We start from the raw sequence: 19006 nt of genomic DNA on the forward strand, positions 1-19006 counted from the left end.
TTCTGGAGCACAACAAAATATGGTAATCCTTTTCCATCCTTAAGAGAGCTCCCAGTCTTATCCTTTGGCTTCCAAACGTCACATTCGCATATCCAAACCTGCAAGAAGAGACCCTCCCCGTACATGCGCCGCCCATATCATCCCCGCCTTACCTACCGCGCCATTTGATTGCCTGTTAACTGTTCGACGAAAAGCCCCAAAGAGAAGTTAGATATACGAAGGGAGGATTAGATCTTTTGAGGTCTGAGCCTGAGGAATGCCGACACCGGTCACCACCATCTCCACCGCATCCGCCGCCGCCCTCGCCTCTTTCCTCTTATGTCGTTCCCCTCCCTCCGCTGCCCCGACCTCTCCTCGTCCTCTACCAGCTAGCGCCTCCTCCCGGCCCGCGGTGGTCCTCGCCGTGCGCGCCTTGGCCTCCAGGCGGGTTGTCTCGTGCCAGGTCGCCCTCTCTTCCGACCTCTCCTCGGGTATAGAAGAGGAGGAGCTGCTGGCGGCGGCTATGGTTGGGAAAAGGGTCCGGGTTAAGGTGCCCCTGAAGGTTTACCACGTGATGAAGGCGCCCGACCTGGATCTGGACGGCTCGGAAGGGGTAATCAAGCAGTATGTTGGGGTTTGTAAAGGGAAGAGGATCTCCGCCAATCTCCCGTTCAAGGTCGAGTTCGAGATCAACGTGGAAGGCCAGGTCCGCCCTGTCAAGTTCTTCGCCCATCTCAGGGAGGATGAGTTCGAGTATTTGTCCTCGGATTGAGCTGGTGATGTGCAATCCGATGTAAAGATGGGAGATTTCAGAATTGGGCAAGCGAGATTGGATTGGCAAATGCTCTTTCTCTAGTTTTCTCTTGATATCATAAAATATGTGGACTATAAATTAATATTTTGGACGAGGAAAAGTAGAACGGGGGACTTTTGAGGATGCCATGGGAGTAAGTTCCTGCTTGCATATCCTCTCTCTGTTTCAGCTGAGATTATGAATAATGATAATTGTTGTTTGTGATCCATTAGATGCACATAATTGGGGTTGTCCTATAACCGGACTATTTCACTTGGTATAATTATAGTTCTAGAAAGATATTTGCATTCAAGTTTCTCATTTGGTCTCGATAGATTCTTAAGACCGTAGGTTCTGTAAATAATGCTTGGAAGTGCATCAAGAACCTCAACACCCTTCTTTAAAGGGTCAAGGCATTGGAGATATTGTTCTCTCAGTGTGATATTGGATCATGAAGTTCTCCTATAATATAGTTGGAATTTGATAGTGCGACTATCTCCATTGAGTTCTCTCTCCAGCAAGTTGTGTGTTTTCTTTTAACGAAAGACATAAAAACACTCCTGCTTCTTTTGTGTATAAATCATTTGTTAGCTTGTTACAAATTATTTACATATTCTGTTAAGATAATCAGATTGCTTTTTTCTCTGCTCATTATGTTTTGTTATATACCGACACTGTGAGATGTTATTTTCTTGAAGATTTTTGGACTGGACTTATCCTTGTTTAATTGTGATGCCATCCTGTAACTTGCATAGACTTTGACATTGTTCTCTCGACATTGATAAAAGTGTAAGTTTTTCTTTCACCACTCTACATGGAAGTTCACAAAATTTGGTCTGGTTGGTTAATTTGCAAGATTGAGCTGTCTTAGTGATGTGTCCTTCCATTTCTCTGGATTCCAATCTCCATTTTCCTCTTAGGTTGTTAATTGTGAGGTTTTGTCCGAAAGAAAGTACTTCAGACTAAGTATCTTATTTTGTGGCTCTATCAGTGAATGAGAACAGGTAAGAAAAGTATAGACCTTGCATCTAAATAGATAGTTGCAGGCAGGGTGAAAACTGAGATAAGGTAAAGTTTGACAAATCTTTGTGACGTGAGTTTTCTTATGACTCTTATGAACTAAATGTACTTTATCATGATCTTCATAGAGTAATATAACTGATTTAAATGAGCATATATCACCATGATTGGTCACATATATTAGATATTTTTCACATCTTATTCTGACTCTAGATGTGGCAAGGATTTGAGTTTAAAATGAGTCAAAGAAAGAACTATGGTAAAATCTAAACGGCTCATATTGAAGCATGATTGCAATCACCAATCATTGAATTTGCTTTTTACGATTGGAATATCTGAGGAAGAGGTCTAAGAGAGGTTCCATATGGATATATTCAAGAAAAGGAAGATAGCTTGCTTGTCAGTTATTCAAGTAAACTGTCTTGTATGCACTAACCACTTGTTCCGCACTACTGCTCCCATTATCTGGGCTGGGCAGCAGCATGATGATAACATTAAAAGATAACAAATAGGCCTTTTATAGTAGATTGGAGAGGAAATATGAGAAGTATGAATGGTTAGCAGGCTTGTTGAGGCAGAAGCAGGAAGAAACTCAAAAGAAGAAGGGATGAATATAAGGCCTCCCAAGAACAAAGAAACCTTATTTTCTTTAGTTGAGAGCATCCTGCAAGCATGTGGTCCTTTCTGTCGGTCGATCCAATTCAGGATGCTGCCTTTTTGTTTCTGCCTTAAATGATCTGAAAGGTCTTTTTTCTGAAAATTAGTCCATTCAAGACTCTTTCCACAGAGAGTGATCAGCTTCCATTTTAGATTTTAGAAGCAACTTTTATCTTATTCGGGAATATTTGTCTGTTTGAGGTATTTTAAGATGAGAACAGGAGGCCAAAGAGCAGTCTTTATACAACATTGTGGCCGTTTGAATCTGCTTAAATGACAATTTTGTGATTCTGTAATAGGCAATTCCTTTCAGGACCCAAATTAAATGAGAAACAGGATACTCAACTAGCTAAATGGAGGATTCCATATAAAAGAGTAATTAGACCCCTCAATGACTAACCACAGCTTGATTCAAGGAGGTGCATACTAGAACTCACTTGAAACCAATACATAATCCAATTAACTGGATCTATGTATAACTAAACCTAAAGATTTTTTTTAAAAAAAAAATCAGAATGCATCAGATTTCATATCAATTATTCTTTTCATACACATCTGGTTACTTTTTCGTCGTTTCCTATGTACTGATCCCTTTTTATTCTTATTGAAGTGTTGCATGAAGAATTATGTTAGGCTGTTTGGAAAAAGAGGAATTCACTATTGCATTATGCAAAATGTCCTTGGGATATCTCTTGTTCCTGTTTCATCATGGTATTGTCTGGAATCTTAACTTAGAAATTGCATCAAACAGAAGTGTTTCTGTATGTAATAGTTCTGTTTTACGTGTGTTGATTTGATAACCAACTCACCTTGTGTTTGCTTGTGGTGATAAATGGTGATGTAACCTTTTTGTTGATGTATTTTGTTCTTTACAAAATGTTTCTTGGAATAAATCAACATTGGGTTTCCTATACTGGTGCTACATTGTTTGTATACTTTATTTTTCTTCTCCATTCTCTTTTCTTGTTAACTTCTTGGTTCTTAATATTTATATGACTGTTTTTAATTTAGTGCTTGCTAGTGAGACATATCCAGTTTTTTCTTTGCTGTGCTGAATCTAGAGGCTTGAAGATCCAATTTCTCTAAATTTTTGTTCACTTTTTCCTATCATTTTTTTTTTCTCATTTTAGATGTATTTGAGATGTTCATTCATGCCCTAACAAAATTGGCAGATGTTCATTCATGCCATGACTTGGTGCCCCTATGCCCTACTAAACTGATCTGCACCTCACAATCTCTATTTACAAGTAACAAGAATATTGTATTGCTTTGTATTTGCTTATTTACAGAAAGTCTATAGGGAAGTTCTTACTGCTTGTTTTTCTAATGGGTATATGTTTGTGATTTACTAGATTAAGGTCAAAAGATGAATGATGGTGATATCAATCATGTTAACTTGGTCTGCTAGCTTGGAGTTTTGAGTATCTGTTGTTAGCTAGGTTATGCAATTAATTGCATGGGGATGCCGCCGTATCCTGAGAGTATTTAATAGGCTGATCAGTGCTCCATTGGTTTCTACCAAGGAATTCAAGATAAGTAGATCAGTTGAACTCATCACTTGGAGCAGCAGCATAGGATCGTGACTCGGTACAAGTATGCATTATTGCGTAGTCTAATGATGTCTTCTTCAAGACATATTACTGTTCAGGAGTTTTATGTTATTTTGGTTGGATTTGTGGAAGCAATAGTTTTGGTGCATCTCAGAAACTAACAGAAAGAAACTTATTTTGTTCATCTGCTGTCTTCAGACTCAGTAACTGTAAGTAACATGTCTGGATCTACATCTTTATACTATGGATTTGCAGGTAATATACCACCAAGTGATTGATCTGCACAGTAGCTCATATTCACATGTAAAGTGGGCAAAGGTGAGACTCAGTGGATTGTTTGAATCCCCCTTGAAAAGTGCTTCTCTTTTCTTTTCGCAGGATGGTGGTCTTCATAGTTCCTTCCACTCTTCTTTTGACGTAAAGGTATGTTTACTCTCCTTTCACCTTTGTCCTAAAGATATGTTTACAATTCACCTTTGTCAACCCTTCTTGTATCCATTTTTATCAAGTTCAATTTAGAGAATGTAGAGCACCAATAAATGTTCATCTTTGTTCCAAATTTACTGCAGGAATAATGCACTAAGGAAGATGAATCCTGTCCAATATCTGCTGGCATAATCAAAGACATGGTATGTACCTTTGTGCTCAAAGATATTTTTTTTACATTTAATTACATCACATATATTCTATAATTGTGACAGCAGTAAAAATAATGAGACAGAAGATGGCAGATGGGGGTGGGGGGGGGATTGGATTCCGTTGTGCAGGTAGCCGTTGCAAGGTTTGGAATTACGCCATTCAAATCCCACACAGAAGAAAGAGAATGATGAGAATCTTTGTAATTATATACGCATAATATTACTAGCAACGGCTACATTTCCTTCCCCACGCAGCAACCCCAATACTTAAAATACTTCCCTTTTTCTCCACTATTTCAAATCTCCTCCCTTTCTTTCAAGCAGCAAACAGCAGCAGTTGCTCCTCCTCTTTCTTCTCTCTCTCTCTCTCTCTCTCTCTCTCTCTGGGAACCCCAATGGGTCTTTGTTTCAGCAAGAAGAAGGCGTCTTCGCGCAATAGTCATGCATCCAAAGCAATCCCAAATGAGAAGAAAGTGGAAAAGCCGTCTGGAGCTGCGGTAGAATCGGCCGCTGTGCAGAAGCAAGCGGTTGTCATCATCCAGAACGCGAGGAAGAGTGCCGCTGAATCTGCTGCGGCCGATGAGAAGGTGGATAAGAAAGGCGAGACGCCGACGAACAAGGTCGACAGAAAAGTCGAGACTTGTGGCGCCGACCCGGTCTTGGTGGTGCCGGTGGTGGAGGAATTCAGGCCGACTACAGTCGTCGGGAGCTCGAGCTGCACCAAGGAGGAATTGGACGCTATTCTGATCCAGTGCGGTCGCCTCAGCCGCAGTTCGTCGGGGAATGCCTCGAACGGGAACGGGGGTGGCCACAGGAAGTACTCGGGCTCGAAGCGAAGCTATGATTTTGACAGTGAGAAGAAGGCGGAGGAGGAGGAGGAGGAGTGTGGGGAGAAGCCCGTGTCGAGGCCCTCCCCTCACCGGAGAACTCCCGGCAGGGAGCGGTCCGGGAGCAGGGAGAGGGGAGGCGGCGGCGGCGGAGGACGGAGGGTGAGCCGGTCACCCGGGAGGTGCACGGAAGTCCCGGCTTCGCCTGTCGCCACCAGCGAGAGATCGAGGCAGCCAGCGAAGATGGTGGCTGTCCCGGCGCGAGATAAGAGGAGGGGAGTCTCCCCTGCTGCCCCTAACAAGAGAGGCCGCGAGACAGGAGCCGTGAGGAGCGCTTCACCTCAGCCGCGATCGCCGGCGAGTACTACTCGGATCTCCAATGATAATGCTTCCTACCGCGCTCCGCCACCAAACCAGCCGCAGTCCCTCAGCCGGAGCTCATCGAGGAAGGCTGAGCAGTCGCCTTGCCGAAGGAGTCCAATGAAGGAAGTCAATGAGAACATCCTCAATAGAACCAACCAAAACGTCAACAAGAAGATAAGAGGAGGGGAGGAAGGGATGCAGAAGCTGAGCCAACCTCGAACCCAGGTGAGCATCATGCAGCCATTTTTGTGCTTTCTTCTTCTTTATTCTTGGATCTTGATGCAGCAGAACTCTGCAAGTCATAATCTTGGCTTCATCTGTTGCAGAAATTAAGCGAAAATGGTGCTCAAGTGAGCAAAGGTTTTCAGAAGAATGGAGCTGCGAAAGCGGTAACAAACGCGGTCAAGAGCAGCAATCCGGTAACCGACTGCGTCCGCGAGCAGCTCATGGGCTGCAGAGGGAGAGATGCACCAGCAGCAGAAGAAGAGACAGAGAAAGCATCAGCCAAGGTGGAGGTCCAGAATCCGAGGACCATCACAAGAACCAGATCCTCCAGGAGATCATCCAGAGACCTCGACCATGCTCTCGGACTGAACCAAGAGGCCTTGCTCAATCCAAATCCCTACGCTTCCTTGCTTCTCGAGGACATCCAGAACCAGCATCCCGACGCAGCCTTTTCCGTCCCCGCTTGCGTCTCCAAGGCCTTCTCCATCGTTGAAGCCGTGGCCGATCTCAACTCCGGCTCTTCCGAGAACAGGAGCTACGCCGGAGACAGATTCAGCCACAACAACGGCTCGCTCGACGGGCGGCATGGACGGAGAGGTTTGGCAACGGAACAGCCGTTCGTGGAGACGGAGATAGTCGCAAAGGACGATCTTTTGGAGCCAAGCCTCCATAGATACGTTACAATGACGGACTTGGGTGTTGGTGACGTAGAGCCTCAGGAATCTGCAGGGAGCAACAGCGTCGTCGGTCAGCCCTGGGCTTCCCCGTGGGAGCCTACTAATTCCGTCGATTCCACCGACCAATGCTGGACTTCGAGATCGAACAACGGCGACGAGGTGGAGCAGGAAGCCAGACTGAGCTCGTCAAGCTACGGCGGTCTATACCAGTGGCAGCAGCAGCCACAAGAATCTGAAACCCGAGTTAGAAGGCCTTGGGCCGGGTCGAGTGAGAACAAGAGAGACTGTTACCGCCGTACTCCGCTTCACCCAGCCGGCGCCGGCGCAAAGACTGGTAGCCGGTCTTGCTCGCTTCCAGTTTCTGCTGCTGCTGCTGCTGCTGCGACCACATAGCAGCTCTACGAAGCAAAGATTCATCTTTTGGGATTAGAGAAGAGAATTTGCTGCTCGCAGATGTGTGATTTCCATTCCGTTTGGTCCGGTCGGTGTAGTAGTGATAATGTACCATATTGTGCTAGAATTTAGTGTCTCTTTTAATCGTGTAGGTCTGCAAGGAACATGAGATCTGTTCACCTCCAGAGTTTAGTATCATTTTATACTCAGATGAACATAAGATAATTTACAACAGGTTTCTGAAATAATTTATAATTATATATATTTTTTAAAAATAATAAGTCGATTTGTTAAGGTTTAATTGGATTTGTTATTTAAAAAAGCTTTTAAATAATAAGTCGATTCGAACCCACGCGCAAAGAATATCGATAAAAGAAAAACTCTGTTGAGAGTGGGATTTGAACCCACGCCCTTTCGGACCAGAACCTTAATCTGGCGCCTTAGACCAACTCGGCCATCTCAACAATATGTTATTTTTACTATGTTTATTTTAATTATTATCATCTATTACTGATGGACTACCATACACCACTCGAACTCGAACGGATAACCACCATCAGCGTGACATCTGTAGTCTCTCCTCCCTGCGAAGTCGACTCGAAGCCATTCTTCTCCACCTGCTTCCTAATCATCCATCTCATCTCGAGACGACAAATTCCCGTTCGCAAACAACAACAACTAATTCAAATCTCGTTTCAAAGTCACGCATGCAATAAATTAAACATCTCCTGTGCGATGTCAGCGGCCGCGTTCTTCCTTCTCCATCCCCATCTCGGTCTTCTGTCCTCCCCACCAAACCCCAATGTGGCCTTCTCCTCTTCCTCCTCCCATCTCAAGCTCAGGGTTAGGGTTAGGACTCCTACCCCAAGAACCCTCGCCCGCTGCAGCACCAGGGAGAGCCCCATGCCGCCCCGCCCCGATGTGGACTACCCCGCCGCCGTCGACTGCGTCGGCACCGGCGCTGACGTTGAGTGCTACGCGGTGGACGCCGCCGATGAGGGTGATCAGCTGCTGCCCCCGCCCAAGAACCCCCCGTTGAGCTTCGAGATCGCCCGAGGCGGCGACGAGGGGGATCCCGTCGCCGGGTTGCTCGGGAAGGCTTTGGATTGGGCGCTTCTGGTGTCACCCTTCTTCTTCTGGGGCACGGCCATGGTGGCCATGAAGGGGGTGATTCCCAAGACGGGGCCTTTCTTCGTCTCTGCGGTCCGGCTGATCCCCGCTGGGGCGGTCTTGATTGGTTTTGCCGCGGCCAGGGGAAGGAAGCTGCCGGCGGGTTCTCTGGCGTGGCTGTCCATCTTCTTGTTTGGGGTTGTGGACGCTGCGTGCTTTCAGGTGCGCGGACTCGTCATTGCTGGTTTATGAAAAGATTAACAAGAAAATAAAAAATACTTGATCTTTAGCAACATTCGATTTGTTAGCCTGCCTGAGTGTGTCTTGTTGTTGTTATTTTCTAATCTCCTTTTCCATGTGGTGGCAGGGATTTCTTGCCGAAGGATTGCAAAAGACAGCCGCTGGATTGGGCAGTGTATGACTAATGTCTTTGGCCATCTCTTTTCCACTTCACTATGGGTTTTGGTTCATCAATTCTCCTCTTGTTGTCTTCATTGGAAATTGATTTTACCACTTAGTTATCTTTGTGTGTTTGCGCATAGTTAGATTGGAATACTTCTATCATTGTGATTTAGGGGTTCTCTGAGCCTTCGTTTCTAGTACTGTTGCTTGATATTTTTCTGTGATTTGTATTAATTTTCTAGAAGAAAGTTATAAATGTTAGAAATCACAAATTTTAGTAAAATATAGCTGCATATGCTATTAGTGCTTGTCAACTCTTCTTTCACTCTCTGATCTCTAGTTTTTGCATTCTGAATCTACAACAAAAGCATTTTAATGTATGTAGCACTTTAGATTCGAGTTTGACTTTTGAGGTTGGTGTTGATCAAAGTGGCAGCCATCTCTAAACTGGGAATAATTATAAATCTTCCATTTTTCCTCTTTCTCTCTATAGAAGAAGAAGGTAGAAGACCGTTAGCTTCTATTTAGTTGTCTCATGTGTTCCATGTAAATGGTAATCATGTAAATTAAGAGTATGCTTCTTCGAAAATGATACTTGGAAACTATTTTTGGTTATATCTAGCAAATATGTAAAATGTAATTGTTTAGAACGAAGAATTGTCCATAAATTAAAAATGTAATTCGATGCTTTTTTTGCTTTTGTTTTCATCTTGGCTGTTGACTTCAGCTTTTAAAATAAATTGCAGGTTATAATCGATTCACAACCTTTAACAGTTGCCATACTTGCTGCAATCTTATTTGGAGAATCAATTGGTGCCATTGGAGTTGCAGGGCTCGTACTTGGTGTTATTGGGCTTCTTCTCCTGGAGGTTAAATTATAATAGTTGGATAAATTTTCTATGGTCTTTGAGAATTTGCCTTAAAATGCTTGATTGAAGCCATTAATTGACTTATTGGAACAAATTTTTGGAAGTTAATTCAGCTTTGTCCAGCAGTATTATGGGAAGACAATTTGATTTCAATGGATTTCATCTGCCTTTCCCTTATTCGAACAAAACTTATTATCATAAATAGTCTTTTGGTACTGTCAGACTGGGTTCAAATTGAATTGACATGGACCTGACTGATTTTCTTCTATCATTTTAACTTGGAACTGTGTGGAACTTTCAATTAGAGCCTTGAACATTCCTGCAAATGCTTTTGTATTCTTTTTTAAATCAAAATAAGGGACAGTCTCTTTATCCATTTTAAAGTCTTTGCTAGCATTTATGTTTATGTTAAAGCTGGTTGTATCGATACGGTCTTCTTGTAGTGTAGTTGATTATGCTGATAATTATCGAGAGGTGAACTTCCAGTTTCTTGACTGAATAATATCTATGGTTATTTAGACCATGTAATGTTAGTAGACATTAGTTAATTGTAAACACGATATTTAAATGTTAATTTTCTATTTTTATGTATCGATATGGTCTTATTGTTGTTTCTCGAGCTTCATTGTAACCTGCTATGGAGAAACATTACCAAATTATTGCTATACTTACGTTAATCTGTATTCTCTTTTTTTCTTTCTAGTGATTCATTCTCTTCAGCTGATCTTAATTAAGACTTCTCTAGTAGGAAAGTCTAAAGGACATTGCTCACATCATGGTTCATCAGTGCAATTAACTGTTCCTTTGAATTTAAGCAATTAGTGATGTCTATCATACAGGTTCCAGCACTTTCATTTGAGGGAAGCAATTCAACAATATGGGGCAGTGGAGAATGGTGGATGCTTCTTGCAGCTCAAAGTATGGCAATAGGAACTGTCATGGTCCGCTGGGTGTCCAAGTATTCTGATCCTGTCATGGCAACTGGATGGGTATGCCACACTAAGATGAATGTGAATGTAGAATGTCATCAAAATGCAGTTTGTTTAGGCAATAATATGCTATTTCTCAATGATTTATGAATAGCCAAAACCTGTTTGATGGTTAATGCTATTATGTCTGTGCTTTCTTCTGCCTTCTTTGGTGTTAAACTCAAGGATCACTGTTTCGGGTACCAGATCCGTTTCAGTGATTTGCTAGACCAGTACATACTGGTCAGTACCGATGTACCATGTGTCAGTACACTGATATGTACCAGTGTACCATGTGTCAATTCACCTGTATGCATCGATGTTTTGGAAAGGAGGAAAATGAGGGAGAAGAGGGGGCGATGGAGGAACAAAGGAGGAAGGAGGAAGGAAAAAAGAAAAGGAAGCAGTGGAGGAAGAAGAAAAAGGAAGAAGCGATGGAGAAGAGGAGGGAGTGTACCTGGGAAGAAGAAGGAACATAGTGACAATAACAAAGCAGCAAATGGTGGCAACGTTGGATGCAAGAAAAGGGCTCGCATTTGCGAGCCCTAATTTCTATTTTAGGAATTTTTTAATGTCGAGTTGGACAGGCTCCATCGCTTTTTTTTTTTAATTAATTATTTTTAGTTAACTGGATCTAGCTACCTGAAACTGGGGTGGTCTGTGTACTGGCCTATGCTTGGACCAGTATGTATCGCTTGTTTTGTGATCTGTATAGAGTTCGGGTTTAATAATCCGTTGACTCGATACCACCTTTCAAATGGAAGTTTCGACGGATGAGAGAATTATCGTAGAAAAAATCAAGCGTAAAACCGAAATAAAACAATATCTATTATTCATAAAGTTAAGGTTCTAACTACGAAACCTGAAACAATGGAAATAGAAGTATGAAAGAAAGCTAATCTGTGCATGAAAATGCATATTATTTTTGGACAGTATGTCGGTGCTCTCGGCAGGTTGCGGTTGCTGTTGATCTTTGGCCTCCTCTTCTCTTTGCTGTTGGAACCTCCTCCTGAGGTTTGGACAATAGGCAATAGGCATTGAGGACTTCTTGTAGTAACTAAACGAAGCTTTGGATCGAAGCTTTGGGCTACTGGAACATGAGGAAGAAGTCTACGGCTGGAAGAAGTTCATTGCAATAGTGTAGAATTCTTCCCTCTCTTCTCCTCGTTGCACTAAGGCTGCAAAACTAGGGCTGGTTGGCGCTTTGTTGAAGGCTTTCTTCCGCATGTTTTAGCAACCCAAAGCTTCGTCTAACTGCTACGAGAAGTCCTCAACGCCTACTGTTTGCTGTCTAAATCTCGGGAGGAGGTTCCAACAGCAAAAAGAGGAGACAGAAGACCGACAGTGACCACAATCTGCTGAGAGCCCCTACGTGTTGTCCAAAAACAACCTGCATTTTCATGCACCCATAAGTTTTCTCTCAGACTTCTATTTTCATTGTTTTAAGTCTCGTAGTTAGGACTTTAACTTTACGAACAATAGAGGCTGTTTTCTTTCGGTTTTACGTTTGGTTTTCTCTGCGAAAATTATTTTCGCTAAGACTTCCATCCGAAAGGTGACCTATGCAATGCGCTGGTCATCTTCATGCGACTCATGGACGATGTGCTACACCCTCATATTGGAGATTTTGTCATCAGCTACCTCGACGACATCCTCATTTACAGCAAGTCGTAAGAAGAGCATTGTTACTAAGTTGTGAACTTCTGGAAATTCTAGAAGGCGAGTGATAGGACATTTGCCCAAAGAGTCATTGTTGAATATCATTCGTTTTAAAGTAATTTGTCACTCTTCTAGTGTTAGTGAATGATATTGGAAATATGTCCTGTTTCTCAATCCACGTTACTCAAAAGTTAAATGCAACAACAGTGGTCGACTCATTTTAAATTTGAGGTTTTCAGAGCGGGAGAAACATATAAAGAAGACTTGAAAGTAGTGAATGGACATTGTGACCATTGATTGTAGGCTGACATAGTTGAATCTTTAACGCATTGTAGATTTCATGATGTCAGCATATGTTTTGGACAACTTAAACACATTAGGGAACCTTTTCTATCCTTTTCCTTAGAAGGCTTATGTTTGAACCTCAATGCTGACTGGATTTTGTGTCTTGTTACTTTGGCATCATTCTTTCTAGTATGTAAATTTTGTCTTTGGTTGCTTTGAATGATATTCAAACCAAGCTAATCCTTTTTTTTTTTGCAGCACATGGTTATTGGTGGGCTTCCGCTTTTGTTTATTTCTGTACTCAATCATGATCCTGCTATGAATGGGAGATTAGTAGATCTTACATCCAGTGATATTCTAGCTCTTTGCTACACATCCTTATTTGGATGTGCAATCAGCTATGGTGTATTTTTCTACAATGCAACCAGAGGTTAGATTGTTCTATCTTCATTTATGATTTGTTGTTGGTCAATTGTATAGGCTTCTTTTTCTGGGTGCTACCTCTGAAAATTCTATTTAGTAGCAAACAAAATGAGGCGCCTTGAGGCTTCAAGATCAAAGTCTTTGATAAATATATTCTAGCTGTAATTGGAGATAATTTCTAGTCTTGGCTAAATGTGTGGGGCATCTGCTGCTGATATATATGCAGGTAGCTTGACGAGGCTCAGCTCCCTCACATTTTTAACTCCAATGTTTGCTTCAATTTTTGGGTAAGAGTTCCATTTTTGAAAATGATGTCTCTTTGCATATCACTTGAATCAATGATCTTATTTTGCCTTCTTGATCTTCAAACCATAGCTGACTTGATGGACGGACTACTAAAGTAGTTACCATTTCATGGAGACACTAGTCTACAAATAATTGCGTGATTGCTAAGAAATATATAATGTTCTCAACTAACAATGTCAAAATTTGTCATCAGGTACCTATACCTTGGTGAAACGTTCTCACCATTGCAGTTGGTTGGTGCTTTAGTTACTATACTAGCTATTTATATGGTGAACTACCGTGGCATATCTGACAAAGCATGAAGAAATTAGCAGCTGATACATCAATTGGTGGTAGGAAATTATGGGAGCAGTTATTTGTAAATTGGAACTGCATTGACGTTTGACGATGCAGTTTGAACCAGAAGTCTAGGCGAGTAAAATAGAAGAAATCAAAGGTTACAAGTTTTTGTCCATATGTTTTTTTTAGTGGATATTGAAGATTTTGATGAAGGTTCCAGCTGTGAATGAATCATTAGTTGCTGGATGTTAAAAACTGGGTTATGATGGGATAAGACTCCAACGATGCAGCTCAGGGTTTATAAAGAATCAGGCACTTTGTGTTTTGTGGTGGACAATTTGGTTGGTTCTGCACTTAATAATGTATTTTTTTTACAGGTGATGACATGCCAATGATGACTTTGGCCATCTATTTTGTACTGTATTGTTCATACATGTAACTTTTCTGGTTTCTTGAAATTGTATAATCATTTTGATGAAACATTTGCTTTTGTCATTGTAAACCGATGAGAGCTAGGCTCAACTGTTTGGTTTCTGCTCTGTTTAGGGAGCACCCAAATGTCTAGAATGCTGTCGATTATACCAAGTGGTAACATATTGTTGTCTTAAGAAGGTAATCATGAATCTGAGTCCTGTAATGCATGCATTTGCTATAGCCAATTCAGCTATGTGCATGAGTTTTCCCAGTAAACAGCAAACCAGCTTTGGTAAACAGAGAATTCTTGTAGTTAGCACTGTAGTTTCTATATGCTTATGGTTAAAACACTGGGATGCAGGTTTAGAGAACAAATGCTTAGGGAACTTAGCAAACCGAAAAGTTCCTCAAAAATCTCTAAATGTTGTTCACTTGCCTGCAGTCAACTCCATCTGTATGACAAAACCTCTTTCAGCGTGTAAAGCAATATTGAACTTTCTGAAATCACTATCTTACAGCTTTTCATGTAAGACATCAAACTGTTCCAATGTATTTTGACGAAATCAAGTATAGTGTAGTGTGACAAAGGGATATCCATAGGGATTGACCAACTGGCTTCAAATGAGACTTCGGCATTCCATATAAGTTTGCTTAAGCTATATGAGTTGTCTGTGGGGATCAAAGGTTTCATAGAATTGGTTAACACATAACAAATAGCTGCTTTGATGTCTCGACGTCTCAACGACACTCACACGGCATGATCAAAGGCACCAATCCATACTATTCTGTGCTGGAAACGTTGTTTATTTGTTTGTGTTGGTGAGTTTTGATCTCTAAGACGAGATTCCACCTCCATTAATGGACCGGAGACTTGTGCTAAGAACATGCATGAGTTTGTGGACCGCAAGAGAAGACTTGTAGCACTGGCTCGCCACTGCAAGGCATGATCTTTAGTCGAGGACAATCGTGGCAATGAGGCTCCAACGACGCTTTCCTCGTCCTTTCGTTTTACAGACACCTAAAGTTGGTCGTACGTTATTGTCGAGGAAAAAGATCGAACACAAGGTGATGGCGAGGCTCCAAGGTGGTCCTCAACCCACTACCTCCAATTGCTAATGATTCCAACCATGAGATGGAAGGGCACTGTTGCCACTGCTCGAGTTTGTCTGCTCTTTTGATCGCTTTCAGTGAGGCAACAAAGAACGGCGTGCGTGTAAACAAGGAAACTCGATGATCTTCTCTTATTTTAGCCTTCACGGACAGAGTTCAAGATGAGGAGGAGGAGAAGGAGGAGGAGGAGGAGGAGGGGGAGGAGGATTGTCTCTGTGCAGAGATCTCGTATTTAGAATCCTGTTCATGAAATTACTAGTGGAATCACATCCTACATAGTTGCAGTGCATACTGGTGCAGACTGGGCTTGCGCAGGTCTGCACTACTCCCAAGCCTTGGCTCTACCGCGGCGTCAGAACGTACATCTTGCACGCATGAGGAGCCACCGTCGCAGCGAGCTGCCCTCGAACAGACCCGATGGTCGCACGCTGCAAGAAGGGAATTAGGTCGAACGGTTCATGCACAGTAAGCAATGAAGCTTGTCACCGATACTTACCGCCCAAAGATCACGAACACTGACGACGGTGGAGGACGAGAGGCCGATGTCGGACCATCTCGCTGTGATCGTCGCCCGCGAGCTTCCTCTGTTCCAGAGGACCACAGCCACCTTCCCTCCACTCAACCGACCCGCCCAAACCTACACAAGCAGACAACAAATGTGTGAGCTAAGCTAAGAGAGCAGAGTCATTGACGTCAGTCATGTCTTAAGGCAGTGAAAGAACCATACCTCTTCGCTGCCTCCTCCGAATACCTTCTTCCCTTGAACTCCAAGGTAGTCTGATGACAGAAACCAATCAGAACAATCACACACTACCAGAATAGCGGTCATTGAGCTCTCACCTTGATTGACTGCAATGACCTCTGAGTTGCTCAGTATCTCCAATGCATCTCCGCTAATCGTCCTCACATCACATCCAATCAACAAAGGAGCCTAAAAGAGTTTGCAGCAGGAGATTTGGTCATGTGTCTCTGTCGATGCAGATTAATGCTTGGATCTTACCTTGACCAATGCCCATATACTAAAATGCGATCGATACTCCTCCGTTGACATGCCACCATTTCCTACTTCCAGCATGTCTGGATCTGCATGATTCAGGCAGAGGCTCAAGCAGTGACCCATAATAAGCAGCAATGTTTCGGGAAGAGAGTAGTAGTACCATTCCAACCACCAGGCCCGGCATAGGATGCCCATCTGTTGTTCTCATCGGCGCGCGATGTCATGCTAAAAGGATGTAAAATGCATCAGTTTCCGAGTGAGATCCGAGATGTCTAACGTAGATTCCAACCTGCCCCAGCTATCGTAGATGTCGCCTGTCGTCCTCCAACTGTTGCCTACACCGCTCGCCCAGGTTGCTGGGTTATCTACACCCCTGTGATGTAGTTTTTCCAGTGAAAACAAGTCAAAATCTCTGTTGACAAGTGTTCCTATTTTCTTCTTGTCAACATACTCGATTTTCCTGATGCAAAGATGATTCTTGGATCATCAGAACACAGACTTACCACTCGCAAAGGGAGAAGAAAATGTTCCTTCCAGAATTCCGAAGAGCGTAGCTCATCTTGGCATACCTGTGTCGGCAGAGCAGCAAAGACAACTCAGGGAGCAGTTCAAGAGTTTGCATCACTACTAATATATCCAACTACTAAAGTATATGTTAAATTGACATGGAACCAACATCATCTCTGACATCTGACCGTGGAGCTACCCACCTTTCTCTTGGCCTAGTACCAGGGTTGTTGCAGTTGTCATACTTCAAGTAATCAACCCCCTGAAACCAAAACCAAGAAGACGGCGAATGGACTACATAACAAGAAGAGAGTAGCAGCTAAAACATCCAAGCCAAAGAAGCATGCATACCCAGGAGGCAAACGTCGTTGCATCATGTTGTTCATATCCGAGGGACCCAGGCATAGTTCTGCTGCATGTCTGTGACCTGAAATTTACGACAATGGTGACAGTCAAGCGACCTCCAGACTTACGATGGATGCAAACTGTGGAACTGATACCGATGCCGTGGATCATGACATGATTCTAGCAAAACTCTTTTGTTGATGTGCTATGATGCTGTAATCTGAAAATTAATACCCTGCATCACTATAGATTCCAAGCTTCAGTCCTTTTGCATGCACGTAATCTGCAAGAGATTTTATGCCGGAAGGAAATGTTGATCGCTTAGCAACTAAATTTCCCTGATTAACCACAAATGCAATAGCGATTAGTGTGGACCACAAAAGGAGTATTATAATATTTCCAATGTGTACTTTTGATCTTTTTCCTAACATCTTAAGCTTTTCTATATCAAATATATATATACAATAGAATAATTATTAAAGATGAATTTGGAAAGCAGTAGATTGGTTGAGCACTTGGGACAACTGAGGGAAGAAGAAGCGCAAGATGACAATGTTTCGATGCACTTGGTAGCGTCCAGCAGAACAGGGATGACAAACCAGTGGGTACCGAGATGGGTGTCTCATATGTACATCCCCAACTTTTGTGCTTTAGTGGGAGAAGACACCCCCAGCTACAGATGATGATAGCCAACACAATCCATGGCAAAGGAGACAACATCGGACTTCATTCTCACCTGGTAGTCTCTATTGGCTTCTCCCCAGCAATCATCTGATGGTGGTCCAACATCCACAGCAAAACCAGAAAAACCTTGTCAGTGAACCAGAAGAAGAAGAAGAAGAAGATTAACTTACAACTACTGAAGAAGTATATATAGAGAGAGAAAGAGAGAGAGACCTATGTTAACGTAGCGATAACCCAGCCCTGCAAGTCCAGTATGCACCAATGCATCAGCTGCATAAACCAGCAAAAGATACGTCATACTTCGTCAAGAAAGAAAGCTTCCGTGTTTAGTGCTTTTCATTCTTTTATGTACGTGTCTAAATGATCGTTGTCATGACAGACTGCATCGCTTTTCTCGATCTTAGGTAGTCAGTCGGTCACAAGGAAGAAAAAGGTGTTGAAGGCGTTTGTCTACTATTAGTTGTTCTCTCTAATGCGTGGTAACGTGGAATGTTTTTGACACGAGTTGGGTCCAGACAAAAGTCGTGGACGACTTTAAGATCATTTGTTGACTCAGAAGAAATGGGGGGATTCGCTTCCACGCATCTATGTTTAACGGGATTATTGCGTGACTTTACATCACATCATGGATTAGGTCGAGTGGGTATATCACCATGACCACAGCCTAAAACTTCATTAAACAAAAGAGAAGAGTTATACCAGTCTCTCTGATGAGCTGCTCGTTGATGTTGCAGTGGAAATGGTTCCAGCTGTTCCACCTGATTTCATTTTCAGATAAATATCATCTTCATCGATTATATGTATCGAAATAATTGAGTATCTTTGATATAGAGCAAAGTTCTCGCTCAAACAAGATTGAAACATCGAACTATAGAATAAAAATGTTTCTTTCGATCACAAATGCAGCAAAAAACATTAGATAATAATCGAGGCTGATGAATAGATCAAAGAAAATCAATAAAAGGATTCTGAACACAGAAAGAAGATGAAAAGTTAACAGTACAGTGAATAGATAACGAGGCTTGCATGCAGCCTGTGAAGAAGAAGAAGAAGAAAGGAAACTGCATGGTTGGGAGAAACAATTGAAGGAGTTCCAAAGAGAATGTCTACCCCATGGGAGGAGTTCTGCCGAGGCCATTCCCCAGAACACTTCTCCTTGTCTCCATCGTCGCGCTGCCACCCATCACCGCCGTCGATAGCAAGAAGAAGAAGAGTAGGCGGGATGTCAACGTTGCCTCACCTCCAAGTCTAGCCATCCTCTCCCACCCGAAGCCACCCACTCACTTGAAACTACGCCCACACACGGACTGTTATATAGAGTGTTGATCCCAAAGCCGCATGTATGACTCCAAGAGAGAGAGAGAGAGAGAGAGAGAAGAAAGGCCGTGGGCGAACGAATGTGGGACCCACCTACCTTCGTGCCAATCCTCCACGCACGCACTCCCGTTCTTTAGAAAAAGGCCGCGTCCTTTTACGTGCAGCCTCACGCCGTTGCTTGCACGCTTCTGCCGCCGGCGTTGCGCCAC

General features: G+C 42.8%; 4 protein-coding genes and 1 non-coding gene across 7 annotated transcripts; 3 read left to right on the forward strand and 2 right to left on the reverse strand.

Moving 5' to 3' along the window:
• The first annotated feature begins 4 nt into the window (after positions 1–4).
• On the forward strand, positions 5–1001 carry LOC135653240 (ferredoxin-thioredoxin reductase, variable chain-like). Its single transcript, XM_065175007.1, has one exon. The coding sequence runs from the start codon at positions 257–259 to the stop codon at positions 749–751; it is 495 nt and encodes a 164-aa protein (XP_065031079.1). The 5' UTR covers positions 5–256; the 3' UTR covers positions 752–1001.
• LOC103968337 (uncharacterized protein At1g65710) lies at positions 788–7350 on the forward strand. Of its 3 annotated transcripts, none has more exons than XM_065174988.1 (5): positions 788–926; positions 3802–4422; positions 4569–4628; positions 4701–6052; positions 6154–7350. In XM_065174988.1, exons 4-5 carry the CDS (start codon positions 5033–5035, stop codon positions 7120–7122), a joined length of 1989 nt encoding a protein of 662 aa, XP_065031060.1. In that variant the 5' UTR covers positions 788–926; positions 3802–4422; positions 4569–4628; positions 4701–5032; the 3' UTR covers positions 7123–7350. The 3 variants fall into 3 exon arrangements, with proteins under 3 accessions (XP_065031060.1, XP_065031068.1, XP_065031052.1); XM_065174996.1 differs by having other exon boundaries at positions 4704–6052; XM_065174980.1 differs by having other exon boundaries at positions 4569–6052.
• A 155-nt stretch (positions 7351–7505) lies between these two features.
• Positions 7506–7586, reverse strand: TRNAL-AAG (transfer RNA leucine (anticodon AAG)). The gene has a single exon. It is a non-coding gene; the product is annotated as a tRNA-Leu (tRNA).
• Positions 7587–7684: 98 nt separating this feature from the next.
• Positions 7685–13913, forward strand: LOC135653245 (WAT1-related protein At3g02690, chloroplastic-like). The gene is made up of 7 exons (XM_065175015.1): positions 7685–8454; positions 8600–8647; positions 9381–9503; positions 10343–10492; positions 12674–12845; positions 13065–13125; positions 13338–13913. The coding sequence occupies exons 1-7, from the start codon at positions 7858–7860 to the stop codon at positions 13444–13446; spliced, it is 1260 nt and encodes a 419-aa protein (XP_065031087.1). The 5' UTR covers positions 7685–7857; the 3' UTR covers positions 13447–13913.
• Positions 13914–15051: 1138 nt separating this feature from the next.
• Positions 15052–18769, reverse strand: LOC103983387 (alpha-galactosidase). The gene is made up of 15 exons (XM_009404362.3): positions 18591–18769; positions 18180–18238; positions 17694–17750; positions 17533–17567; positions 17031–17134; positions 16803–16878; positions 16655–16713; positions 16448–16513; positions 16234–16317; positions 16105–16169; positions 15948–16030; positions 15788–15878; positions 15675–15724; positions 15444–15584; positions 15052–15375 (listed from the first exon to the last, which is right to left on the reverse strand). The coding sequence occupies exons 1-15, from the start codon at positions 18734–18736 to the stop codon at positions 15289–15291; spliced, it is 1203 nt and encodes a 400-aa protein (XP_009402637.2). The 5' UTR covers positions 18737–18769; the 3' UTR covers positions 15052–15288.
• Positions 18770–19006: the final 237 nt, after the last annotated feature.

Source organism: Musa acuminata, chromosome BXJ1-4 (assembly GCF_036884655.1).
Source record: "Musa acuminata AAA Group cultivar baxijiao chromosome BXJ1-4, Cavendish_Baxijiao_AAA, whole genome shotgun sequence".
Lineage (NCBI taxonomy): Eukaryota > Viridiplantae > Streptophyta > Magnoliopsida > Zingiberales > Musaceae > Musa > Musa acuminata.

What these genes read in the sequence shown, in the direction of transcription:
- LOC135653240 (XM_065175007.1), top strand. Translation starts at nt 257, where the DNA reads ATGCCGACACCGGTCACCACCATCTCCACCGCATCCGCCGCCGCCCTC.
- LOC103968337 (XM_065174980.1), top strand. Translation starts at nt 5,033, where the DNA reads ATGGGTCTTTGTTTCAGCAAGAAGAAGGCGTCTTCGCGCAATAGTCAT. An exon ending in TGAGCCAACCTCGAACCCAG is followed by an intron (nt 6,053 to 6,153) that starts GTGAGCATCATG and finishes CATCTGTTGCAG; the next exon opens with AAATTAAGCGAAAATGGTGC.
- LOC135653245 (XM_065175015.1), top strand. Translation starts at nt 7,858, where the DNA reads ATGTCAGCGGCCGCGTTCTTCCTTCTCCATCCCCATCTCGGTCTTCTG. An exon ending in CAGCCGCTGGATTGGGCAGT is followed by an intron (nt 8,648 to 9,380) that starts GTATGACTAATG and finishes AATAAATTGCAG; the next exon opens with GTTATAATCGATTCACAACC. An exon ending in TTTCTACAATGCAACCAGAG is followed by an intron (nt 12,846 to 13,064) that starts GTTAGATTGTTC and finishes ATATATATGCAG; the next exon opens with GTAGCTTGACGAGGCTCAGC.
- LOC103983387 (XM_009404362.3), bottom strand. Translation starts at nt 18,736, where the DNA reads ATGGCTAGACTTGGAGGTGAGGCAACGTTGACATCCCGCCTACTCTTC. An exon ending in GGTACTAGGCCAAGAGAAAG is followed by an intron (nt 16,514 to 16,654) that starts GTGGGTAGCTCC and finishes CTGCCGACACAG; the next exon opens with GTATGCCAAGATGAGCTACG. An exon ending in GTATATGGGCATTGGTCAAG is followed by an intron (nt 15,879 to 15,947) that starts GTAAGATCCAAG and finishes AAACTCTTTTAG; the next exon opens with GCTCCTTTGTTGATTGGATG.